The 18,839-nt window shown below is 45.8% G+C and overlaps 2 protein-coding genes across 3 annotated transcripts in view; one reads left to right on the top strand and one right to left on the bottom strand.

The window, feature by feature from the left end:
- The window catches only part of MINDY2 (MINDY lysine 48 deubiquitinase 2), a 39,869-nt gene extending 34,122 nt beyond the window's left edge, over positions 1-5,747 (bottom strand). The window contains exon 1 of the mRNA XM_055715469.1: positions 4,940-5,747. Within this exon, the coding sequence (XP_055571444.1) occupies positions 4,940-5,608 (669 nt within the window). The 5' untranslated portion in view covers positions 5,609-5,747. The remainder of the gene's footprint in view (positions 1-4,939) is intronic.
- A 1,857-nt stretch (positions 5,748-7,604) lies between these two features.
- ADAM10 (ADAM metallopeptidase domain 10) overlaps positions 7,605-18,839 on the top strand; it is a 51,428-nt gene continuing 40,193 nt past the window's right edge. Inside the window, exon 1 of one of the 2 annotated variants that reach the window (XM_055716270.1) lies at positions 7,605-7,906. In XM_055716270.1, coding sequence (XP_055572245.1) covers positions 7,852-7,906 — 55 coding nt within the window. In that variant the 5' untranslated portion in view covers positions 7,605-7,851. The remainder of the gene's footprint in view (positions 7,907-18,839) is intronic. The other variant, XM_055716271.1, reaches the window with a different exon arrangement.

Below are 18,839 nucleotides of genomic sequence, written 5' to 3'. Positions count from 1 at the left end.
CCTTCACACCGCCCCCTCACCCAGGTTTCCGTCAGCCCCTCAGAGCAGGCTGCTTTTTCTGGAAAACACACAGCTAGAGGCCTGCTAATTTGTAAGCTCAACTCCCCCCGCAGATGCAGGGAGGAAGGCTGCCAAGGCCTCTGCTGAGCATTCATCAGAAGCTCACCAGCAACTCACCTTCAAAGGCTGAGCAAATTCATCTGAGCAATCTGTCAAATGCTGGCCATAAGGAGGTTTAGCTCAGTAACAAGAAAAAGCAGATCATGTGTGAAAGGCTAGTGCCAGACCTCAGACCCGGCGCTGCCACCACAGACTCTGACACATGAAGCATCAGCAGGAGCATACTGTACTCAGCTCCTCTGAAAAAAGCCCATTTTTATGAGTACCTAAACCCAAAAATCACTTTGAATACACCCAGGCATAAGTAGTTATGTAATATTTACTTACATAATTGTTACTGTCACCTAAATTTGTAATTCACACAGTTCTGAAAGTTACAGAAACTTTAGTAGAACTAGGCACGTACAGAACACAGCTTCCCAAACCTTCCATTTGTTGAGAAGACTGTGATAGAAAAATATTTAAAGACGCTGTCAAATATGCTGGGATGGGATTATTCTCCTATATAAAAAGCTGTAAGGACAAGATACTCCATATGGGCTCACTTCCCAAGTCATTATTAATATTATTTATATTTGTATTACATTATGATCTCCCTCAGGTTTATTTCATGTTCCAAAACAGTTTCTCTGATCCCTGAACATTTCAGAGTTTTAATTTCTGTCCAATGTGTTTTCACAGAGTTCTTCAGCTACATGACATCACAAGAAACACAGAGCAGAATTCCATCACACCTTTAATAAGCTTTCAGCATCTGATGATTGCCATGATCACACAAAACTACAGTTTAATGCAATGCCAGAGGTTATCAGAAAGTGGTGCATGAACTACACCTTAACAAACACCACAAAAAAGTATTTAGAAAAAGCAACCTTTGCAATGCTAAGCTTAACTACATAGTGAGCCACAGGCCTGAGAAAAAACTGGGTCGTCTTCAGATTTGAACAAGCTGAGAGACAGTGTCCTATGCTACTCCACATCAGAAGACACAACCCATACTTGTACATACATTTTTAAATGTTTCAATACTCTGTTTCTGCTCTCATTTCCATCACAGAAACCTAAGCTGTTTTTTCAGGTTGGTATCATACTGCTTTTGTTTTCTTTTTTACTTAGAAGAAAATTACTTCTGTAACAATTCTGCAAGCAGAACTCCTGGGCTCTGCCTCCTAAAGACTAAACTTTACGATTACACAGGCAGTCTGCAAAAACACTTCAAAAGAAAAGCAATTTCATAATTGTAACATTGAAAAGTAAAGCTTCTACAATCTGCCACCTCAAAAGCTGTATATCCAGACTCCTTTGAAAGTAGTGGATAAAAGAGAGGTAGCAGTTTTATCACAAGTTTGGTTCCAAAACCTGGTATTATCAAAAAAGTATTTGAACAGTCCCAATGGGTGCTACTATTTCAGAATTTCCAAAACACACAAGCATTGCCAAACCAGCAGATGAGGACATACGGATGCAGCGTTCTAGAAGAATCAATTACTTTAAAGTAGTCTTTATACCTGTATCCCTAAATAAAAATCTTAACAGTAGTATCAGAAACACCTCCAAAAGGCATAATAAAAACTGAATAATGAGGAGGAACAGAAAAGAATCTTGCTCCATTAATGAGCAAGATCTTCATAACCACTAGGAAAAAATATTTTGAGCACACGGCACACCTACCTACATCTTAGGTCTTCTTGTTATTGCAATCCTTTAAGCTATCTAACAAACCACCTATGGTCTCTCTTTACTCAGAGAGGGCTTTCTCAAAACCCACTGTTTTGACAGAGGGCAACAGGGACATACAAACAGAAGGTCACCAAACTTTTAGTATCTTTTAAACATTACTCTAGTGGGGGGGTAAGAAGCTTGCATTTTGAGAAGCTGAAATACCTCAGAAGGTGAATTCTCCTTAATACATCCAAATGTTAATCTCAGTTTTTGGGCATAAACATTTCCATCCTTATGGCCTACACACTCTCTGAAGGCTTCCCACTTATTATTAAACGTAAATATTTTTGTTCTAGGCAAACTCATTATGTTCTACTTGTCACAAACGATTATCCGAGTTCAACATTCACTGCTGCACAAGCTTAGCTGATACACAGCATTGGATCTCCAGTTATCACTCCCAATCTGGAATAACTGTAGCATGTATTTGGCCATGCAAGTGCTCATGAAAACTTGACAGCTAGTATTGTAACCATTGCTTCTCAACTTTGGGCACTGGCATGTATTAACTGAAGGTATTAGAGACCATATCTACCTACAGGATAACCAAAACTCTCAGCCTTGTCAGGATAGAGTTTTAAAAAGCAAAGTTGGCATCTGATACAGGGACAAAAGCCAAAAGCTTAACTGTTTACCTTCTTATTCTCTGTTGCGATTTTTATTTCCCGTCCTTCCTCCATCTTTCCCCCCCTGCCACATAGCTTATTTTTGCCTGACGTATGCTACGGGATTCTTGCTATGCTTTTACCTGTTTTCATCTTTTGGTCTGCTTCCTTGTTGCCAAATTACAATTAGCTGACCCAACCTAGTGTTCACCTCGGTTCAGTAGAAGTGAGAAGAATATGGATGTCCATCCTCAGCCTTGGTATCTAGCTAGCTACTGTCAGTGATGTACAGGTGAACTGCCAATAAGCTTGCCACTCCAAACAATGCCAACATGCTTCTTGACCATAAACTGGGGAGAAGAAAGGCTAATTTGTAGAGGCACTAATGAGGGAAATCAATTATACGCAGGGGCAATACAGAACCAACTAACAGGAAAACGCTCAAGCACATAAATAGTAAGACATGTAACGGCAGTTTCACCAATTTAGCTGCCTGTCTGCAACTCATGTAAATTCTGCCGAGTTTTACATTAACAAACAGAATTATAGAAACCCCTTCCTGTAATCCTAGCAGTAAGAAACAGTAGAGTACTCCCAGAAGGCATTTTCATTTTCACCTATTTATAAAATTGGATATCACCTTAACTCTCACTAGTGAAATATGTGATCAAAGGAGAATGTCAGGTAAAATTCTGGATGGCAGACAGCAGAAGAAAAAATTTATTTAAGGAGGCCAAGAAAGAAAACTAAGGAACAAAAACTCCAAAAACTGAAATGCAAACAAAACCAGCCCTGTCCCATTTCTATGCTTTCATTAAATGAAAAGCTAAAAAGGAAAATCCTGTAACTAACCGTTTCTTTTAAACACCACCACACAGAACAAGGAATGGTAAGCTCTCCAAGGCCCTCCACTCACTCTTCAGATGTTGAAGAGGAAGCACAGAAAGGGAGTGTTAAATACTGAAGTCTAAAACAACTGTCACACCCTCTCAAGGATGGCAGAACCTAGAAGGCAACACCTTACAGTCACACACATCTTCAACTGTACTGCTTGCGCTGATGGCTAAATATCTGTATCACTGTACCCACAGCTTTCCTCCTGATGTACAAGCTATTCTGCTGAGGAAAACGTACAGAAGCTACAGTTCAAACAAAACGATTAACCTGGAAAAGTTTCTTCCTCTAAACAAATTTATAATATTACTCCCATTTTGAGCTTTTTGTTTCACCTGTTACACTTGTGAAAAACCTTCTACTCCTCCAATACCAAATTTCTTCCCCTTGATACTACAACTCAAGAACTATTCCCATTAAGCTTTCCTATTCTGCACCTCCATTTACCAGCTCACCGCTCTTTTGGGGTGGGATTGCCAGAAGTTCTTGAGAAGTAACCCCTCCTTGTCCTGCAATGCATACAACCTCACAGCTCTTCTCCAACACATACTCCTTTTGCGCATAAATGTTAATAATTACAATATGCCTTACATTTTAGTTGCTTAAAACGTAAAGGTAATTATTTTAGGACTACAGGAAGTCTGTACCCATAATGGCTATCAGAACCGAAGAACTTCCAGGTCTCAAAACTGTACTTGATCATGACCTGATTTACTTATTAATTTAAATACAAGTGATGCTATGTAACTGTAGGAATGGATGCCTATTATTTAGGCAGCTACTTGTACAAATTTGTGTTTTGTGCGATTCTTCATACACTTCATTATGCAAAACTAACTTATTTTCCCAAAATATCACCCATGTTTTCAGTGCTATAAATAGTGACCTTTACTTACTAGTAACCTGCACACATCTGCAAACCATATATTGCTTGGTTCAGTAAAGCATCATCTAGATTTTTGTTTGTTTTAACGTGCCGATAAAGTAAGCCTATGTATGACAGCAGCAGCACCTAAGCAGTGTAGTGGCAACTGACTGCGAGCCACGATTTATTTTCCAAGCTCTCTATGCAAGATAGGTGCATAACAGCAGAAATAAGTCTGCGTCTTTCTTGATAAGAGTCATAGAACGGTTTGGGTTGGAAGGGACCTTAAAGATCATTTAGTCCCACCCTCCCGCCATGAGCAGGGACACCCCCCCACCAGCCCAGGTCGCTCCCAGCCTCACCCAGCCTGGCCTTGGGCACTGCCAGGGGCAGCCACAGCATCTCTGAGCAACCTGTTCCAGTGTCCCACCGCCCTCACGGTGAGGTTCCTCCTAACAGCCGCTCTAAACCGACCCTCTTTCAGCTTCAAGCCATCACCCCTCGTGCTATGGCTGCACGCCCTCGTGAAAAGTCCCTCTCCAGCTTTCCTGACAGCGCCGTCGCGTTACCCAGCACCAGCCCCCAGCGGTGCGTGAGCGCGGTGCCGGCACCGGTGTCCCCGGCGCCGCCCGCCCCGCCTCGCCAGCCCCGGCGGAGCCCGAGCAGCGCCGCCCGCCCGGCCCCGCACACACCCGCCATGGCGGCGGCGGGCGCCGGCCCACCCGCGCGGTACCTTCCAAGCCAGCAGCAGCACGTTCATGATGGCCAGCAGCGGGCAGGGGCCGTTCTCGTTCTGAGTGATGACGGGCGTGTTCTCCTCCTTCCAGCGGACCCACTTGATGTGGTAGACCGACTGGCCCGGGAAGCGCTCCTTGGAGGCGGAGAGGAGCTGGGAGCCCGCCGCGGGCCTATCCCCCTCGGGCTCCGGGGCCGGGCCCCCCGCCGCGGCCGCCGCCACCACCGCCTCCTCGGCGTCGCTGTTGAGCTCGGAGCTGCTGGGGCAGCAGGAGTGCAGGTTGGAGAAGGACTCCAGCGAGTCCAGGCTCCGGGACTCCTCCCCCGGGGGGCTGGGAGCCCCGCTGCTCCCGGAGCCGGCCCCCGCCGGACCGCTCTCCGGAGCGGGCGCTGCTGCGGGGCTCTCCGGCGTCACCGGCTCCGCTCCCTCCGCCACGCCGCCCTCCGCGGCCCGTGAGGGAGACGCCGTCCGAGGGTCCGCGGCGGGGCCGGGGGCCGGCTGAGGGGAAGGGCTGCGCCGCCCGCCGCCCTCCTCAGCCGCCGCGGGCCCGTCCCTGCAGCCGCCCTCGCCTGCCGCCGCCTCTTCCAGGAGGAGCTGGCTGGCAGCGCCCCCGCCGCCCCTCTTCAGCGAGCCCGGAGGCGGCGGGGGCTGCGCCAGGCTCTCCATGCCCGGCCCGCCGGCCGCCCGGCTCCTTCGCGCTCTATTGGCACCGCAGCGGCTGATCCTTCGCCAACAGCGCCCAAGACGCCATAACAGCAGCGACGGCTCCGCCCCGCCAGGGACGTGTGGGCGGGAGGGGGAAGCAGCCGCGGGTCACCGCGGGGCCCGGGGCGGGGGGGGGGCGCCCCGAGGGCGGGGCCGGCGGGGGCGGGAGGGCGCCCGCCGGCGGGGCGGGAACGCCGGCCGGGGTGGGGGGGGAGGGGCGGGGGGAGGCGGCGGCGGGGCGCGGGGCCGGGGGGTGACACACAAGTGGGGAGCCCGCGGGCCGCGTGAGGGGCGCGGGGAGCGCGCGCGCACCCCGGCGCGAGCCCGGAAGGGGCGGCACAAGGAGCGGCGGCTGCGGGGCAGGGCCGGGCCGCGTCTGCGTCTGGGGCCCCGGCCACCGGCCCGCTCGGGGCGGCCCCCTCAGGCGGTGCAGGGACCAGGCGTGCCCGCGCAGCCCTCCTAGGCGGGCCAGCCCTCCCCACCCCGGCGCGCGGAGCCGGGGCGAACGAACAGCAGAGCGGAGGCGCGGGCACCCCCCCTCCCGGCTGTTTTGCAGGGAGCCGGCGGGGCGGGGCCGCGCCTGCGCGGGAAGGGGAGCGCCCCGCCCCCTCCTGCGCCGCCCGCCGCCCCTGAGGTGAGGAGCGGCGGAAGGCGCGGCGCGCCGTGCTGCCGGGGGTTCCCCTCCTCACGGGCGAGCTCAGCTTTCCTGAAGGCTTTCAGTGGTTTTCTGCTGCGGTTTGTTAGATTATCTGTATTATAAAAACACGATTGTGATGAGCGTCATACATAACTTGAGAACTAATGTAGGTGCGTTACTCAGACTTCACCCTAATGAACCTATTTTTTCTCCTTATGGAAACTTTCAGCTTTTAATCACAGATTTTTAAATACGGGTTCGGGAAGATACGAATGTAACTTCTCCGTTTCCAGCAGTTCTCTTATACGAGCTCTTCAAAACCGTTGCCCCAATTTTAGCGTTCTTTTCTGAAGTACGTTCATTGTAACTGTACTTTCTATGTACCTATCCGCAAAACAACTTTTCTCAGCCGTAATGGTGTTAGCGGGGGGAAATTTTTTTTCTGAAAGTGCAGTAAGAATGGAAAAGAACAAGTAGAACGGAGCTGATAGTAAACAAAGAAACTTGTCACAAACCCATATATAATAAATAAATCTTTCGATTAACATAGTTTAATGTAAGAATTACGATTTTGACAAATGAGAAGTAAAATGCTTTGTGTGAACGGCTCACGTTTTTATCTTCATTGGAGGGTTTTCCTTTACACTCTAATTATGAAGGTTGTTCTAAGACAGCCTCAAAATGAAGAATCTCTGTTCAGTAGTCAGCTACAGTGCTTCACAACATGTAGAGCATCAGGAGAAATAGATGAACCAAAATAAAACTTGACAAGTAAATTAGCTTCTTCAAGAAGAAACACGTCTGATAAAGGAACCCGGCTGATGTAAAATGTTTACGCTTTCACGACACCCACTGCGGTAAACAGCCCTCGGGCTACCTAGAGGTGCAGAGGGGCCGGAGGGAAGCCCGCTCGGGTACGAGTGAAGTTTCCTCAGCAGCTCGTTCTTTCCCCGAGGACGCTGGGCCTCGCCACCCACGCAAACACCGGCGCTCCCCAGCCCGAGCCCTTCCAGCGTCGGGGAGGCCGCAGCCGCCCCCGCGGGTAGCCTCAGGGCGGCAGCAGGCGCGGTGCCGGCCCGCCTGGGCCGGGAAGCTGCCAGCCCCGGGGAAACACACGCCCACTGGGGCGGCCCCGCCCTGGTTCGCCGCCGAGGAGGCGCGGCCCGGCCCGGCCCCGCGCTGCGGCCCGCCGGCCTCGTCCCCCGCGCCGGCCCCGCCCGCCGGGCCGGCCACCTCCCTTCCGGCGGGCCGCGCCCCGCGCTCGCAGCGTGGGGAGGCGGGGCGGGGTGGCTCGCGCGTTCGGGGCGTGCCCTGTGGCCCCGCCCCGCCGGTGGCGTCGCGCGGGCGGGGGCGGGCGGCCGGAGGAAGCGGTGGCGCGGGGAGCCGAGCGGAGCGCTGCCGGGCGGGGAGCGGCGGGGCCGGCCGTTGATCTGTGGGCGGAAGCGGTTCCTCCGGGGCGGCGGGGGACAAAGCGGAGGGAGGCGCGGAGCTCGCTCCTCCCCATCCCGGCGCCGACTGGGGCGGATGTGCTGTGGGTAGGCGGCGGTGGGGCCTGGGCCCGGCGAAGATGGATCTGGCGGGGACGATAATCCTGCTGTGCTCCTGTGCGGCGGGCGCCGGAGGTGAGGAGCGGCTGGGCCCGGTGGGGCCCTGGCTCGGGGCTGCCGGCCGTCCTCCCTTCCCCTTCTCTGCCGCGGCTCGGGGCTGGGGGCGGCGGGCCCCGCTTCCCGGGGCGCCGCGCCTCAGCGCACCGGCGGCAGGCCGCGGCTGGGCCGCCGGCCGGGGCTCCCTTTTCCCGTCACTCGCTCCTGGGCACGGTCCGTAGCATCCTGCCCGGGCCCGCTCCCCCCCCCGCCGCCTGCGGCCGGCCCAGCGCCCCTGCCCGCTTCCCGGGACTTTCCCCCTCCGAAGACCGAGCCAGCTGTCCCCCTCCCCCCCCCCCCCTCCCCCCCCTTCCCCTCGGCCCCTCTCCCCGCCGCGCTCGGGTGCGCTTCCCTGCTGCCCGGCTCGCCGCTCTCGGCTCTGCTTCCGTCTCTCGGGACTTTCTCCATGTCCCGGTAGCCGCTTCCCGGTTACCTTCCCCCGCCCGAACCTAGCCTGCGGCCGGGCGGTGGGCAGCCGGTGCTTGGGGCGGGCGGCAGCGCGGCGGGGGGCTGCCCGCACGGGTGTCCCGCCGCTCCCCGGCCTCGCCTGCCCTGCGGCCGCCCTCTGCCCCCGGGACCGGGCGGCACGGCTGGGCGGGAAGTTCGGCTCTAGGAAATAAAAGACGAGCCCGGGTGTTTCCCGGAGCGCGGCCGGGGCTGCGGGAAGGGTTTCCCTTGCCGCCCAGGCCGGAGGAAAACGTGCTGGCCGTGGGGACCGTGCAACTTGGTAACGGCGCCCGTGCGGAGCCGGCGTGCAGCCTTAGGCAGCTGTTAAGGTAGTTTCTTGGCTGCGTCTGGTAATACCTAATGGGTCAGGTCCTGGTAGGGAAAGAGTTTCGCGTTTTCGCAGGAACAGATGTCGGGAAAGACGGACTGTGGGTTTTTTGCTGAGGGATGGGTGGAGCAGCCGATAAGGACTAAGTTCCTCTTTCGGTTGGCACCTCTCCTGTTTATCTGGGCTCTGCATCTGTGTGCATCAGTGGTTTATTAGCAAAGGATCTAGCCCTAAATCCTGGTCCTTTACAAGTTCTCCAACAGTAACATCAAAGTATGTGAAAACTTCAGTAGGTTGTACTGGTGCCTACGCTGTGAGATAAAAGGCAAGCTAGTTTCTATGGCCAGGAGTCATCCCGTTATTTATATGATCAGGAGTGGTGTACACAAAAGAATTTCCTGGTGACTGTTCCTTCATAAATTCTTGCCAACTTATCAGCATATTTCAGACTTAATTATTGGCATAATTTTCAAGACTTCTTTGTTTTCTGAACTAAACGGTGCTGGCACAGAATTAATTAAAAGTGATTCATTAACCAGTTGTGAGGGTTGTTTCCACTCTTTAATTCTAGGCAGGCAAGTATGTCTTGAAGTTCAGATCATAGTAAGCGTGTGAAGTACAGTCCTCTGGATACATAGAAGTGAGTTCATGAAGTATATTTTATTTTAGAAATTTATGTTATATTTTTTTAATTTGAGAGAAGAACGTGTTCCTTCAACATTTCTGACACTAGGAAGCACACCTGACTAGCAGGTAACAGGAGCACGTGTTTAGCAGTACAGGTAAATCTTTAAAGAAAGCTTAATAATGCTGGATAGAAATATGGAAATTATGGCCGTGTATCCAAAATATTCTATGAAACTTCTTTGGTAAAAGTCTCAACGCAGTTATGAAATATTTACCATAACTTTGTGTTGAATTCAATTTTTTTAATATTAAAATTTTCTGGTTTAACTGTGATCACATTTCTAAAGTTTCTTCAGTACTGCAAATGTTTTTATTTACTGAAAAATAGTTCTTCATTTGCATGCTTTTCTTTTAGGCAGGCATTAGTAACTGTGAAAAAGGGCAAGTTTGTGATTCTTAGCAATGTTACTGTGAGAGCAGTACAAACTGGAAACAAATGAAAAAAACCCAACAATTAACCTGTGTTTCACTTGTGTACAATGCATCTTGTGCTCATTAATTTTATACAGATCTTGAGGCTAAGTTATACTTGCCTGTAAAGTTGCATAGTTTTAAGCCATGTAGGTATTAATTAGTAATCATTTTGAAAATTCCATTATTCTGCACTTAAAAAAAATGCTTTTCTGTATGTTGAGTCCAAGATTGCAATATTTTTACAGGATACCTGAGCTTGACCTCCTCTTTCAGAATTGCACAAGACTTTGAGTCTGTATACCGTATGTATCGATACTTTACATATAAAGGTATATTATAGAATAACAGAACCAATTTTAACTTCAGTTCACAGTTAAGTATGAATCACAAAACCAATGTTTTAAAATATGAAGGTACAACATAACTTAGATGGCTTATTTGAGGAGAAACATTAGTGAAATCTCTGTTCCATTTGAAAAATCTGTTTTCTTTTGTAATTTATTTGTTTGTAAGATTATGTAAAAGGAATGCAATCAAAAGCAATCACTGGCATTGCTGCACTAATGCAGTGTTCTGCAATGTCTGTATTATGTTGCTTTATAGCTGTCTGTATGGTTTATGGTTAAAACAGACAAGTTATCAGCAATTTGGTCTAATAGGCCCTAAACATGTGCTTGATTAGGTTTCGGTGCAGATCACTTTTTAAGCTGTCTTAGAAGTTTTTCTTTCTTTGCTACCACTGAATAAATATGACCTTCATGAAACAAGGGGTCCAGTAGGTCAGTTTGAATACAATTTCAGTAGTGTGAGAAGGAAAAGGCATTCTTTTTTTTTTTTTTTTTAGTTGGGGAAAGGTGGAATTTATCTCGAGTAGATACTGGATGCTACAAGGCAAGATGTATGTGCCATGAATTTTAAGAATTCTTTTTTAAAGAAAAGTGAATCTCAGCATTTTCCTCAGTACCCTTGGAATTGCTTGGCTTAAGGGATCTATTCACTGTCTGGTGGTGTTAATAATTTTGGTGTGTATAAAGTGGTATTTAGTTTAGGCAATGTTATTTAGAGCTTTTGGTAGTGTGCTTTGTTGCATGTGATGAACATGCATGCGGTTATATTAAACAGTACTTAATTATCCATACATAATGATTTATTTGAGGAATAGAGAGAACTCATACAATTTCTCCTTCTATCTGAGGGTCATTTGAAAAAAAAAAAAAAAGGTGGAAGGGGGAATAGAAAATGCAGAAAAGAGAACTAACAAGACCCCAAAAAAGCTTGGGTTTAACAAGGGTGATCAGATGGTGAACATTACTGGAAATATATGATAAATTGTTTGTTTTCACTGGTACAACACACTCTTCTATGTTGCCAGGACTTTCAAGCTGGATCTTAGTGTCTTGTTCTGCTGGATATTGAACTACATATTTTCCATTGAGCATGGGAGAAATTCTGTTTTTTCTGGACACATGGGGGAGTTGTGGGAAGGCATTTATGAGCTACCAGCCTCTGAGTGATTTAGGTTGCATCCTTGCTATAAATTGAGAATACTAGCCTTCATTAACATGGCACTCAGCCTTCAGCATTTATCTGGGGTTTAAAATAAAAACATTAGGAATTTTAAATGGCTGGATGAGACAGTGTCTGGTAAAGACAGCTGTCAGATGGCTGTTTCAGAAATGCTTGCCCATGGTAATTAAAAGTAAAAAAAATCAGGTGTTTAGATAGTAGCTTTGAAATAGCATTGCCCAAAAGCCTAAGGCTGCAGTTTATTTTTTATTTTAAAAGGATCTAAAGGTTCAGTTATGCAGTATGGCAGAGCCACTGTAATGAGTTACCGCTGTCCGGTGGTCCTGCCCTGGTCATGCATTCCCATCTCTCCGCCTTCACCACCTCTTCTGTTCGATGGCATGAGAAGCCAATTCAACCTGCCAATTTAAATAAAATAAATTAGTTATCTTCTGCCAGATACGTAACTTCTGTTAGTTTATTGTGCAGGTCCAAGCCCAGTGGGGAGGAACAGCTGGGACTTGCATGGGGTAGGGAGGAAGAGATTTAAAAATAAATAAATAAAAAAAGTAGAAGTGGACATCTGTGTACTGCTTACATGGTGCTGTATTGTCTGACTGTGCCCTAAATGTGCCTTTTTGGTGAAGTGCAATGACCCTTACTTGTCTTTTTGGTTTCATGTTGTTCTTTCACGGAAAACTAACTTGCCCAGAAGAGAAAGTATATTTTTCAGTTGAATCTGTTCTACGGTCAGCACAAGGGAAATATAGAAATGGACAAAAAATGGCAGTGGGACTTGCCCTTCTGCTGGCAGTTATGAAACTATAGCCTAAATAAATGCTTCAGTGAAATTCTGGCAGGGAGGTATATGGCAGGATTCCTGGCTTTCAATATACTTAAACAGAAGTGCTAAATCTGGATGCTATGTGCGGTTTTTAGAGCCCCATGTAAAGGGGACATTATTTAAGAGAAATACATTGAAAGTAGTAGAAGTACTTGAAGTTGTACTTGAAGGGCAGCTTGCTTTATCTTAATTAAAATCATAGTAATTCTCTTAAAGATATTTATCATATGCTGGCGTTTCAGATCTGCAAATCAGTGATGATACTTGCAGTAAAAAGACTTATCCAGTAAGTTAGCCTGGCTGCTGATAGTCTTATCAAGTCATATTCTGTGCTTTTTTTTTTTCCCACTAACAGGCTTGAGTTATATTTGAACTATTTGCCTTTGTCATGCAAGTCTTAATCTGAGTGGTTGGATATAAACTTCACTTTTTAGAGCAGTGCATGCTTGATTTATCCTCTTATGGGGAGTTTGATGTTGTCATCTTTTACTACGATTTATATAAACTTAATAAATCTTTATGTTTATGTGGGTAACCTTTCAGTACTGTTTATTACCAGTTGTCTTTATGTGCGTGAAGCTAGCTTCTGTAGGGATTTCCTCTGTAATCTTCCCAGATACTGAGGTTGGTCTGACCAACCTGTACATCTCCAGGCCCTTCCCCCTTGAAGATGGGGCTGACATTTGTCTTCCAGTTGTCAGAAACCCAGCTCCATCAACATAAACTTTCAAAAAGGTGATAGTAAGGATCAAAATGGCATCAGCCAGCTCCCTGAGCACTCTTGGATGTATCCCATCTGGTCCTGAGGACTTTTGGCTTAGGTGTTCCCTAGCTCACTTCCTTTGCTGTGGGTACTGCTTTGCTCCCACAGACTGGGGAGGTTTTGTCTAGGGGGTGAAAAAAAGTCTTCATAGACTTCTCTGGGAAAATAACCATGATGGATGAACTGTTACATACAGCTGCTCAAGGTGTGCCACGAGGCTTATAGCTAAAATCCCGTGGGTAATAATTTGACCCTTTGCATAAGCTCGTTAAAGGTGAGAATGTGTGCCCCAGACTCCCAACCTGTCCCGTGGGATTTGTGTCCGTTCAGAACCACAGCTGAGATACTTTCTTTACAACTCCCTAGGGATGCTGAAGAGCTGTAGACCCTCACACAGAAAAATCTTTCGGGGGGGGGGGGAGGGCACCTTGAGACCTTTGCCTAAATGCTCTACCTAATTCTGTTTAAAGTCCTTCCCAGTATTTAGTTGGAAGCCCGTGAGAATGTTGTTTTGTTCGTGGAGGAGTTTTGTCATAGGAAATGCCACATCTAATTTAGCAAGTCTTTAGGAGACTATCCTGTCAGGTTCAAAAGCCCCATCCCATTGTCGCTCTCCTGTGTCTGTATCCTGAAGGGTTTCTGTTTGCTAGTTTAGCGTTTAGATGAAGTGTAACATCTGCTTATTTTACTGGGCTGCCTGGAAAAGCATGGTGCCATCTCTGACACTTGATTGATGGCAACATGAGACGTGAAATTTGTAGAGCAGCTCCCTTAAACTGTATCTAGGTGCTCACGGTTCAGTGTTCTTACTGCAGGCTTCCTGATTGTATCCTCACTTGAAAAGATCTTTGACTTGCAGTCACTGTTAAAAAAAAACAACAAACCCAAAACAGTTTTTCAGTGATAACAAAACAGCAACAGTATTTTGTCCCAGCGGTTGCGATCTACATGCATGCTTTTGTAATGATTTCTTGGGGTGTACTACTTTAAGATTCTGTGATAGACTTCTTTTTTGATGCAGAATATTCTAACTCCAAAAACTGGAGCTAGCAGTTGTGCCTCCCTCATGCACCTCAGTGAAGTCTTGCCTCCAGTTTAACAGACGTTTGCTGTGGGATCCTGTAAATTCATGTGTTCTGGGGTTGACTTACTGAGCTACCTTTGTGAAGATGATAATCGCTTTAGATGCGTAGCTGGTTATATTAGAGGTAGATCACGTATCATTTGCAGACCTTCAACACTATAGCAAAGTTAATGTTATACATGCTTCTGGAAGTGAAAGTAAACATTCATTTTGAAGCCTTGATTTCAACTTCGTGTGAAGTCCCTTTTTATAAAAGCTATGAAATAGCATGTGCTCTGTGATACACAGCTGCTTTGGTTTAGCAGGAGAGCAGCAAGAGTGTTTGTGTTGTGTTCTCTATGAGAATACTTAAACCATAAGGAGTTCATTAAGTTTTGGAGAAAGTGAAAAGAAATAGCATTGTTTCCCTGTATGATCACGAAGTGTATATGTTTTGGTGAAGAAAAAGGAGTTTTGCTTAAAACCCTCTCTGCTTTTGCTTAGTAGAGGGAGTAGTTACAATGCTTTTAAATGTCAGTAGCCTTTTGCTGTTTTGTCATAGCACTTTTCTCTCTCAGCACTCAGCTGAGTCAGAGAATAGTTTTTGAGTGCAGTCTCAGCTTCCCATGTGGTTATGAGACTTGGATTGGGTGCGAGGTATTATTGGGTCTTCAGTAAGTTGTCATGCTTTAAAACTTCTTTTTTCTAGGTGCCTGAAGCTGTTCAAAGAGTACCTTGCAACACTGGGAGAAAAATGGCCTATACAATTTAAGGAATGCATTATTAGAAGCTTCATACCTCAGAAAAGTTGAAGATAATTTAACTTGTTAAATAGTCTTGGGATTATGGAGTGCAGAAGCTTACACATTTTGCAGCATATTAACTGCTTAGTTCTGATAAAGTTTTGTGGAGTTATTAGTATCATATTCTAGATTTAGGTTCATTTTTAAATTAAAGTTTAGCTTATGTTTTAGCTTATAGCAGTTAATTTTGAAGCTTGTTTTCTTTGATGTTGACACTTTTGGATCATATACCTGGAACTGGAAAGCATGTATCTGTAGTCAGGCTAATATGTATTGTGCATCAGTGTGATATAAAAGTGGACTCCATCTACTCTTGTTTGGTGTATAGAAGTTCTTGGGCCATGAGAGGTGTTTCCGTTTAATTTTGTGGGATTATGTTGGAAGTGGTTAAAGAATCATCAGGCAGGGACAACATCCTTAATCCTCAAAATTCCTTATGGTTGTTGCTGAAACTTTGGATTTGTCCTGTGTCTTATTTGGTTTAGAATTCATGTAGGCTTGCTTAAATCACACATTTTATAAATGTTTAACACACTTATATAGAAATAAGAAATTAAGTGGCTTCTGGAAAGCTGGTAAGAATGGATTTGTATTTTGAGACTGAGTGAGTGGAAATAAGAATGAAATTTTGTTATTGAACTGTATTTGCAGTCAGTGATGAAGGGTCAACATTTGCAGAAGCTTACAGTACTGTGAGGAAATTTGAGTATGATTTATCTGCAGTATATCATTACTTGAGTTTAAAAAGAGGTGGCAGTATAATCTTGTGCACATTTCCAAACGCACTTGCATTTAGCAGCAGTGTTAATTTACTTAGTAATTTTGTCTGTTGCTCGTTGAGCTTGTTGGTGATCAGACATTCTAATCCCTTTAAAAGAAACAGAGGCACTGATAAATATGTGGTATTAAGTTAAAGAAGACCTCATGACAAATAAAGGGAAAGGTAGATTTGTATTTTTGCTTACAAAATTGTATCCTTGGTACAATAACAGATATTTTTCTTTGTGACAATGTAACATGACTGAGGCAAAGCTTTTGAATACACTTGTCTTACTGGACCTCCCTGGGTCTTGACAATGTAGATACCTGAAGAAAAATATTGCATATGTTCTGAGAATTCTCACATTTAGGTTGGTTAAACAGATTATGAGATCCTGGTTTTTCTTGCAGAATTAAGGATTCTGGAGAAAATTGGGGTTTTGCCTTTTTATTTGATCTCTCAGGTGCTGCACTTTGCTGTTTCTTCAAGAAAAAAAAGACGATAGCCCAAGTCAGGTTCTTGAAAAATCAAGCATGAAGTGAGTAGTTGGCTCTTTAAGGAGAAGGTTGAGGAAGGAAGGCTTTAAAGCTAGGTGAGGAGCCAGCAGCAATGGGGAAAACACTTGCATGCACACCATTAAGTAAGAACAACATCTGGTGAAAAAAGTAACAAAACTGAACAGAAAATGGGGGGCGAGGGGGAAGGTTTATACATGCTTGTAGCAGAAAATGAGGCATAGCATTATACCATTGATGTGGCTGCGCACCCTTCAGAATGTAGCATAAGTGCTATGAAACGCAGCCTCTATAATATGGAAAGAAACCTTGCAGTTTTCATGACGAAATGTTTGAAGATATGGATTCAGCCTGGAGCTGGAAAACTAGCAGCTTGCATGTTCTGTATTCTGGTTTCATGTTCTTAGTGTAGATATAATTGTATTTGTATACTGCAGCTTTCAATAGACTATTCAGGTTTTACATTGGGTCTCTCTCTTCATAAATGAAGTGGTTGACAGTTGAATTTATTTGTCCTTTTTGTGAAAGATGATGTGGTACAGTGCTCACAGAACTAAGGATAGGGCCAACTTGTTTCAGTAAAAAGCCCCGTGTAGTTCACTACAACATCTAAAGTTCTAGAATATGCTTTATCAAAGGGGTCATGTAGGGAACAACTTGTATGGAAATTCTTACTAAAATTTGACAGTGTTGAAACATACCTTTGACAAATACATTTGGCAATATATTGCTGTCACAGGTTGCTTAAAAGAAAGCTTGACTTTTTGCATAACACTGTAAGAGATGGTGCTTGCTTTTGAGTAGTTTGAGGCACAAAGCAGATTCTGTAATGAATAGTTGACTTGTTCTTCAGAACCAGTTGTTCCTATGGAGTTACAAGAGGAAAGAATTGGTTTTGTGTTTGTTGTGTAAAGTGTATAGGGCAATGCTGCAAGGCTGTGTTTCAAACAGGGTGAATGTTTTCATGTTAGCTACTTGATAGAAGTTGCGTATCAAGACATGTGATCGCTCCCTGGAGTTTTGAAACACTATGCATCACTTAATATCTTTAATTCTTTGCTGGCTTTAATGTTTGGGACATCAAGAATCATGACGTAATTTGGCTCATATATAATCTGGCTTTGAAACCAGTACCAATGAAATGATCTCACACTTGCCTGTAGATTCTAGATACAGGTATTTAAGTTAATTCCTTATGACTGGATATTTTAAACAGAAACTGTTTAAAAACTGTTTTTCACTGTGTATGTAAAACATACTGTGTACACTACTTCCATTGCAAAGGCACAGTCATTTGCTTTGCAAGTTGTATTTGGTTTGGGTTGGGTTTTTTTTCAATTTTTCCATATTATTTTCTACTGTTTGAACTTCTGTTTTGGGCTCTGAACACAGTTACTGGATCATTTCATCTTAATAATTCCTTCCACAACATCGGTGTTTACTTTTGTTAGGTAGATGAAAAATCTTTCATGCATAGTGTTCTTGTGCTGGTGTTCGATACCCAAGTGTGGTGAGACTTGTGAAGAGTGTCGGTGTGGAATGTGTGGAGGCAGGAGATGGAGGCCTTGGTGGTGGGCAGGATATGAAAATATACTTCTTGTGAAATAAATGCTGTACTGTCAGTTTATCGTGCATCTATGATTACTTGGGATATATTAGCTAATAAGAAAGTGAATCCTGGCTGGAAACTGTGTACTTAGTCATAAGTGTCCAAAATCAGAATTAAGGAAATGTCAGTAATGCACATAGTGGCTTCTTGTCTGGAGGAGAATAATGCTATGTTAACTTCTTTACGGTTTCAGTTCTTATGATTACTGTCCTGTTGGCTTGTTAGTAGTCAAAAGTACATCTCGGCAGCATGTCTGACAGGTGTCTGGGCAGCACAAGGAGTTTTCTATCCTGTTATTGACCTACTAATGCTAACCTTGGAGTGAAAAATGCTGTGTTATAGTAAAATGTCTAGTGTAAATACAGAGCTGATGTGGTGGTCTTCTGTATGCATAATATAGATATACGAAAAGCTCATAAATGCTAGTGCCTCAGGTTAGTTCTGTATGTCCCTTCTTCCATCAGGATGTAAGGACCAAAATCTTTCCTTATTTTCTGTCAGCACTCTTAATGCGAGTCAGAAATATTGCCTGAGAAGGAAGTGTCCAAACCAGACTGAACTAAATGTATGTTTTTTAGAGACACATCCTGAATAAAACTTTTACACATGATGGAACATTCCTAAAATCATAGAATGGTTTGGGTTGGAAGGGACCTTAAAGATCACCTAGTTCCAGCCCCCCGCCATGGGCAGGGACACCCCCCAGCAGCCCAGGCTGCCCCCAGCCCCATCCAGCCTGGCCTTGGGCACTGCCAGGGATGGGGCACCCACAGCTGCTCTGGGCAGCCTGGGCCAGCGCCTTGCTGCCCTCACAGTGAAGAGTTTCTTCCTAATATCTAACCTAAATCGACCCTTTTTCAGCTTAAAGCCATCACCCCTTGTGCTATCACTGCCTGCCCTTGTGAAACGTCCCTCTCCAGCTTCCCGACAGCTTCCCTGTCGGCCCCTTAAGGTACTGGCAGGTGCTGTAAGGTCCCTCCAGAGCCTCCTCTTCTCCAGGCTGAACAGCCCCAACTCTCAGCCTGTCTCCACAGGAGAGGTTCCATGTGATAGAAAATGTAGTGTTGCTATGTGGCATGATTTGCTCTTAGATTTTTGGTATATTTGGTATGTGGAACATAAACATTCTGAGCAGACACTTTGGTGTCGTGAGTGCAGTGTGCAGCTGGAAGT

This window comes from Falco cherrug, chromosome 7 (assembly GCF_023634085.1).
Source record: "Falco cherrug isolate bFalChe1 chromosome 7, bFalChe1.pri, whole genome shotgun sequence".
NCBI lineage: Eukaryota > Metazoa > Chordata > Aves > Falconiformes > Falconidae > Falco > Falco cherrug.
Note: the sequence above shows the minus strand (reverse complement) of the source record. Positions and strands in the feature narration are given on the sequence as shown.